The sequence below is a fragment of the Octodon degus genome, unplaced genomic scaffold (genome assembly GCF_000260255.1).
Source record: "Octodon degus isolate 3935 unplaced genomic scaffold, OctDeg1.0 scaffold00170, whole genome shotgun sequence".
NCBI lineage: Eukaryota > Metazoa > Chordata > Mammalia > Rodentia > Octodontidae > Octodon > Octodon degus.
Genome location: NW_004524746.1, coordinates 3,896,688 through 3,904,861, shown reverse-complemented (window position 1 = coordinate 3,904,861; position 8,174 = coordinate 3,896,688). Strand labels below are relative to the sequence as shown.

Below are 8,174 nucleotides of genomic sequence, written 5' to 3'. Positions count from 1 at the left end.
TTCAATTTTATGTATTCGAGAAAATAGTATAAACTCATGAATCAAATCAGTGATTTCCAGAATAAGGAATGTGGGGAGGGAATAAACATAAGAGCATGGGGAAGCTGAGGGAAGATGGAAGCACGCTGTGAGGTGTTCATAGTCATGGTTTCGTGGCTGCTTAGACAGACCTCAAATGGTACCTCTTCAACAGGTGAATTGTACTTCATTTTAAGCATAGCAGGAAGCCTTACTAAACACAGAAGTAAAAATACAAGTCATTAGAGAAATTATGGAAGTGCATAAAGACATAATAAAGAATACTGAATTTATTACTAATCTCACTGGCCAAATATTAACTGCAAGTTTGATATTTTGGTGCATCTTCTATTCATACAGAATAAGCACATCTGAGTATTTTTTTAAAAAATTAACATAAAAATTTCCTCATTTCATTAGCAACTGTCTTTGCCATCATTTTTAATGGAAAACTAATCATTTGTAACTATTGAGCCTTAGATTGTTTTTGAATTTGTATACATGAACAGTATTGGTGAATTTTTTTTTCATTCTTTCCTTTTTAAAAAACACAACTCTCATTTCAGAAATCCACATTTATACTGACAAGAAAGCAAGTACACAGTGGTGCCTTTTATCTAATTCCAGAACTCATCCTTATGACCAAAAACAAGAAAAAAAAACAGACTTATGGAAATAAAACTTAATGTACAAATTTCCTACAGTATCCTCAGCAGAGTTACCTTTTCAAATGTAATTTATTCATGTCTTTTTTCCATCAGAAGTTTGTCCAACTAACATGAAAACATTAAAAACACAGAAGTTTATGTTTTTCTGCCTGTCTTTCATAATGTTTCTTTGTAAGTAATCTAATGTTTAATATTATTTATGTTTCCATAGGTGAAAAGTTGGTAAGATTCTTCCTTCTGTGTGTAGTTGAAACCTAATGAATTCATTTAGTTTTTCAGTTTTGAGCATCTTTCACTAATGCAATGTTCCGGGATACACAGGTCTGTATCCAACTATTCCTCGGCTGTCTTCAGAGAAGCCATCTAATTTCACTCCCCATTGTTAATCTACCATTCTGAGTGTTGCTGCTGCTGACTAGCTGGTTCATGGACTTTCACTATCTGTGGTATTCATAAGAACTTGCTTGTGGCGCTGATAGTTGGCACAGCACTGTTCACATTCATTATGTGTGACCCAGGAGCCCAGCAGTCTGCTAAGGGAGGCACTTTGAAAAAGCTGAAAAGCACACCGTGGCCACAGGCAGAGGTGGTTGACAGTGGCCTCCGTGGCTCCTGGGTGGCGGTTAGGTGCACACATAGTGCTAGTTCACTTTTATAAGCGGGCAGCTGTCACGTCCACAGCATTTAGCTCCTGAGGTCATGGCTGTTAACCCTGTAATAGAAGCGTGGGTGTGTGCATTTCAGGGAAGGGAAATTATATAGGAAAGACAGCAAGAGAGCAGCTGAACACCCATCACGGGGACACGAAGGAGAAATTAAAGGCTAGAGCAAAGGTGTGCAAAGAGTTTTAAAGGGACCTTGAGAAAGAGACAGTGAGCAGGTGAGAACGAGGGCCGTGGACATCTCTGCAGTTACTAAATAAATGAACGTATCCACGAGCACAGATGATGTGCTGAGACTATCGTGGGAGCCAGTACGGCTCACCGGACGCTTCTGCTAGCTGGTGTCTCTGAAAGCAAGCACGTAACTGACTTGGACTATTCCGTGATTCTTCCAATACAGGAGCATGGTTGTTTTTATTCTGACTCTCAGTAATTGTGTGTTTTCCCTGATTATGAAAATTTAGGAAGTACAAAGAATAAAGGATACTTAAATAGTCTATAATTCCACTCCCCAAAAATCTTCTTAATATTTTGAAATATTTATTTTATATGTATTTCCATAGAAATTTAAAACTGTTAAGTATGGGTGTGGTATTGAATCCTGCTCTCCTTCATGTAATAATATGTGGTAACATGCTTTCTGTCACTAATTTTATTGTAAGAAAAACATGATTTCAGTGCCAGTAAAGGAATTCTTTCTCTGGGCAGGCCAGCATTTGATAAACCATTCCCTTGCCATTAGACATCGAATTCATTACCAGTTTTCAGTAATGTAAATACTTGCTTTGTGTGCCGTGTAGAATATATCTTTGTGTACATCACCATTATCTTGATAATCCCAGAATGAAAAGATCGGGTCATTTGAACATATTGTCACACTGGGCTCCTGTCACAGTGCCACTGGTAGTAAAAGTGATCACTCGTTTCACCGCACCTTACCCACTGTCTCATTTTACTTTTTAAGGGAGCAAAAAAGATTTTATTTTCTGAAAGAGACAGAAACTATGCAATTCAACTAAACTCTCAGCTATAAACAGTGTGAGCACATGATAGAGGCAGGGCACATGTATTTTTTTTTTTCCTAACCTAAAACCTCAGCGTTCAGGTTTAATTGCAGTTTGGCCACTTTGTGATGAATAAGTGGGTTTTGTGTTATAGTTTGTGAACTCTCCTCTAGAAGGTCTTGCCTCACCAGCCTAGAGGCTGGACGCACTAAATAAATTCACAGTTGTGATGCCTTTTATTATTTTATGGTTGCATATAGATTAAGTGAGTTTAAGAAGCCTCAGCATTATTAAACTTCCTCTCTACGAAATAAGAATTGTAATAAAATGTTGAAAAAGTATTTATTGAAAAATTAGACTGCTATTTCCACTTTTATACAAAGTAAGTGTACAGTTTTACAGCATGATTTCAAGGCAGCTCACTCCACATCAGATTCGTCCTTGATTAATTTCTTTTTTTGCGTCCCTGGATACAGTATATCTTTAATACACTTATTAAAAACAGAAGTTCAATTCTCAAATGATTGATCAAAGCTAATTCAGATTATATTCATGCAAAATTAAAATGTATGTTTGAAATAGTATTACCTTACAGTGTTTTTTTTTTAAATAATGTGCAGTGGGATGTTTCCCTAAGTCACATAAATCTCAAGTTGATGGATTTAGCAGGAACCTGGAAAATCACATAATCCAATCCTGCCATTTGGTAGGTGAGGACGTGAAGACTGGGATTGGCACAGGGCCATCCGGAGGTCACCCAGCTGGACAGTGACCCTGCACCCTGCATTCTTGGCCCCACAGCCTGCTCCTTTTCTTGAGCCACACTACTCGGCTTTACTCATCCACGAACTACGGCCTTTGGTGCCATGTCCTCAATTCATAGCCTTTGTGTCTCCCACAAAGTGTGTGTAAGAATAAAATTCCAACTGGTTCGCTGATTATCCTCTCTAACTCCTACTTCGTTCAATTTGTGGTTAGGACTGCCAGACTGATGAGCCACATAAATCAATTTCCCTCCAAGAACCTAGACTAAGCTCAGGCATTTCATAACACGGAAGCCACATGCTGTCCCAGATCCCCAATGAACCAAACTTTAGTTTTATTGGGCTGGTCTCACAACTCAATACCAATGGAAGAGATGTGATTATAGGATCCGCATCACTCATGTATCCTTTCCCTTGTCTATTTGTCTTACCAGGTATCTGTATGCTGTAGGACAGAAGGTCTGGAAAAGATGGAAAAAACGTTACTTTGTTCTTGTTCAGGTTAGTCATTCTTTTCTTGTTACACATAGTGCCTCGAACACGCTAATTCTCAAGCTTGCATGTGTGGGGGTTATATCTTGATATTCACTGTGTTAGAAATTAAAACTGAGAAATTATAAAACATTTCTTTCAGAAAAATGTAACAAATCCATTGTGTGCTAACACAGGTAACATTTTTATATCAAATGACTATTTCCCAAGCTAGCAATTTAGTGAAGTGAGTGACACCATGTTATATTTTCAGTGTGGTTGTTGTCCAGTCTAATGGACTCCCGTTGGGTTTTGGGTACAACCTGGAGCAGCAGCAGGTGGGCGGGGGTCTCTGGAGAGCTCTGCTGTGTACTCAGGAGACAATAAAGTGTGAAAAAGGCAAAAATGTCTGAATATTGCCACAAAACTTCCTTTGACCCCAGACACATCCTGAACGGATCTTGATGATCTGGGGGATTCCAAGGCCATCCTTTCATTATGCCTACATGACTCAGATATTTTGTAGACAAACGATAGGCATTTATCATTTGTTTTTATGCAAGTAGGCTACCTATGTTACTTATTCATAAATATGTTTTAAGTAAAATTCCCTGCTATGTTTATTTGTGACTAAATGTGGGATATAGGTTTTTGGAATATGCACTTTGGTTGACCTTATTTGAAATCATGGGTAAGCTTTGCTCATTAAAATGTAATCAGTAAACTAAATTTACATTAAAGTTTAATTTTCTACATAAAAATCAGTGCATTCCATGGCACATTCAAGCTATTTCATTCTTGGTAGAAATATATGAGACAAGAATCATTCAGTATTTTTTTTAGCACAAAACAGTCTGTAAAATCTCATTGATTCCTTCCACACATTAAGCAAGCTTAACTGGTTTAGGTCAGAATGAAATGGTGAAATGCCAAGGAAGGAAAATTATCATTTGCTCTCTTCCAGAGACAGAACCATCCATCAATCAGTGGATAAAAATTACTTTATTGATGTCCCTGACAGCATGCTATCTTCATAAAAAGTGTAAAAATTCAGTGAAATGTAGTTTTATCTACATGATAACCACTGGCTTATTATATTCTAGGCTGAATTGTAACATTTTTTTATATGGTTAGGACTATTACTTAATGAAAGGCACAGTGTCAACATTTTGCTCCAAAACTCAAGGATTTAGTCAGAGTTCTAAATGACCTGTTTTCCAGAATCCACATCTATCAGACAATCTCTAGTTTCCAGGTTTTTATTCTTTACATTGGCATGAGAATTTAAGTCCACTTATGAAGTAGTTTGAATGTAGATCTTTCTGGACATTTTATTCCTAAAGCACAGGTGGCTTGCCTGTATCTAAACTTACAAGTCTATCATAATGGTTTGGCTTTGGCTTTGGCAAGCCTTTTCAAAGCATTTCTCTATTTTTTTCAGAGAAGTAGAAGCTGGTTTTTTTCATACATTTATATAGGATTTCATTACCAGCATATAGTATCAGAGCAAACCAGGCTGAGTCTTGGCAAGCATGAAGTTGAATTGGTAGAGATATGTATGAAAGAATGTGAGACTAAAACTCAAGAGCGACCAGTGTTCAACAGATCATGTATAAAGTGTTATAAAGAAAATGAAGGACATTCGTCACTCTGAAGACCTAGTTAAATGACAGTAGGCTGAAAGAGTTTCTGGAGATGTAGCTCAGAGGCCACAGAGTGTGTGCTAGTGTACGCACGGCCTTGAGTACAAGCCCCAGAACCACAAAAATAAACACAGAAGTTTCTAATGTACTAATTATTTCAACATGAAAAACAGATTTTGTAAGTTCTTTTTGAGAGGCCAAATGAGGACTACCTGGTTTTGATCAGAAAAATTTGAAGATGTTCTTATGTCTCTTACTTTCTCACATACAATGACAAGAAGCAACAGTTCCAGAGGATGCATACCTTACTGCCCCTTACAGAGTTTAGAAATTAAAGAAGGAATTGAGTTACCTTAAGATTGATATGTCTTTGGAGAAGATTAAGTATGAAGCTACACGGTCTTCCAATAACTAAAATATATATTTTACATCTTAAAAGGGAAAAATTCAATTCAAGTCAACACAAGTGGGAAACCCTACATTATCTATATTTGAAATTCAAGAAAATAAAACCAAAGCATAATGAATTTCAATTTATTTTATTTATGGTAACATGTTAAACTTTGAAGTCCTATGTAAACACAATGTATTTATACTCATATAACAGAAAATCCCATGCCTACATGTATTGAAATGTACATGCCAGTACTCTAGCAACTTTTCGAAGTACTAAACACAATTGAATCTTCAATTCTAAATGTAATGGGAAGAAAAATTGAATGCATGCACTTCAAAATCAAGTTCGATATGTATGATGATTCAAAGAGAACGACCCGTTCCGGAGAACTGGGTAGTTTCCATTAGTATTTTTAAAGACAGCTCTCATTCCATCCACACACAGCTTGTGCATCCCTACCTGCAGGCTGCATTATTGAAAGGTGAAGGAGTCCTTTTTTGTAAGGAGGACAGAATACCCCTGCTGTGTCTGCTGCTGCCATCGGCGGAATGGTGCTCTGGTGATAATGTGAATCTCATCACCACGTGTGAGCGTATTATAGGAGTGATGGAGCTGGAGACCCAGCCATCAGCCCAAGAATTTGTACTCATAAAAATTGATTGAGAGTCATGTTTGGCCAGCTGCAAAGTCATTGTTCGAAGTGAACACTCGAGGAGCCACTGAGGCGCAAAGGCTTCTGAAAGACTCATACAAACATTAAAATTGAAGGCACAATGATCACTTTAGCTTGGAGTCTATCAGTGAAAAAATAAATTGTTAAATATTGGGTGTTGGTTTAACTTCTTAGTAAGATGTGTTTGGGTTTCTGCTTAGATCCTGACCCTAACATACTTAGAGCCATAGATTCTCATGTCTGCTTATAGGCTTTATTTATTTTTTTAATGAAGATAGATTTGGGTTTAAGTTAAATGGAAAATAACAGTGATTTTGAAAGCTATACTTGAAATTTTACTGAAGTTAAACATATATATTTCTTATTTGGTTTTTCTTGCTCTATCCAATGTTTAATATTAGACTAGGACAATATTGTTGATGTAAAGTACTTATAATAGTATATTGTGGTACACTATTAAAATTTTTAAAAGCTTTAAAACTGTATTTATGATTTGACCAAATGGAATTATTTCTTTGAAAGTGTGCTAACTCCTATCAGATAACTGTGTCCCAGGGATTACATACTTTGTAAAAAAGACAAAAATTTCATGAAGTACCTACCTCTTGCCATAATAATTGCTATAAATAAATAAATTTATTATATAAATTTCAAGCATTTATGCAAAAACACTGTGAACGTATTACCTTATTACTCTTCAGTATAAGCCATGTGGACAGGTGTTATTAGCCCCATTATACAGAAAAGAAAACTGGTGCACAGAAAGATGTAATTTACTCAGGGTAAGTCTAATATAGAGTAGACTGAAGCAAATTCAGTTCTGCTGCACTGTGGACTCTGAATTCCTCTGCCATATAGCTGTGATTAAATTAATACACACAGCTACAGTTCATCTAAAGACAGATATACCAGGAATCACTGTGGATCATTAATATCATGAGGCAGCAAATGATGTTACTACATTAAAGGAATGGCCACGGGGTGACGCCATCCACAGCCCTCTGCTCATAAAGGCCGTGTACTGTGTGACATCGCTGGAAACTAAAGGAGATACCCATGTTGTTCTGGCCCTGAATCAAGTGTTCTCTGCTTGTTGTCGATGTGTCAGAATCGTGACTTGAAGTTGCTGCAAACAACAGCAGGCTATCGAGACATAATGTTAATTACATATCAGCTGCTTTGGCACAGACTGTAAACAGCCATGGCACTGGGTGATCAGTACAGGCTGCAGACGCATGAGGAGCGATTGTAGTCAGATGTCATCAAGCTCTGCTTTAAGCATAAGGAGAAACTGCCTCCGCCTATTGTTTTCTGAGATTCCACAGGCACCGGAGCCACTCTGGCAGAATCCTCTTCTGTCCTGAGCTGTGCCACTCAGAAGTGCATAGTACAGAGTTCAGTTACATGGCTAGGCCTAGTGTGGGACCCTCCACAGATGATATCTGTAGAGCAAAGGAGTATGGAATGGAAGAGTGCACTGTCACCACAGCCAAATATCACTCAATAGTGGCTCTCTACTTGTACGCTTTATATTAGACAGATCTGGTAGAGGGTCAAACCAAGCCGCCACAGCTTTTATAGAGAATTGAAGGTCCCCATCAACTCTTCCCAGCACTGCCACATTATTCCTACCTCATTTTCACAGATAGCCAAGTTGCGTGTTGTGTCACATGCCTCTAATTTCAGCACTCTGAGGTACTAAGGCAGGAGACTTGCAAGCTCAAGCCCAGTCAGGGTAATTTTCAGCAATCAATAAGGCCCTATCTTAAAATATTTTTTTAAAAAGAGTTAAAGAGGTAGCCCAGTGAGAAAATTTAATTTCCCACCACATACAGAAGAACTAGAATGTAACTAGCCAATGAACAGCACACTAA

The 8,174-nt window shown here is 37.6% G+C and overlaps 1 protein-coding gene across 1 annotated transcript in view; it reads left to right on the top strand.

Annotated features, from left to right (window-relative positions):
• The window catches only part of Cadps2 (calcium dependent secretion activator 2), a 575,996-nt gene that overhangs the window by 377,239 nt on the left and 190,583 nt on the right, over window positions 1–8,174 (top strand). Inside the window, exon 9 of the mRNA XM_023703422.1 lies at window positions 3,551–3,617. Within this exon, the coding sequence (XP_023559190.1) occupies window positions 3,551–3,617 (67 nt within the window). The remainder of the gene's footprint in view (window positions 1–3,550; window positions 3,618–8,174) is intronic.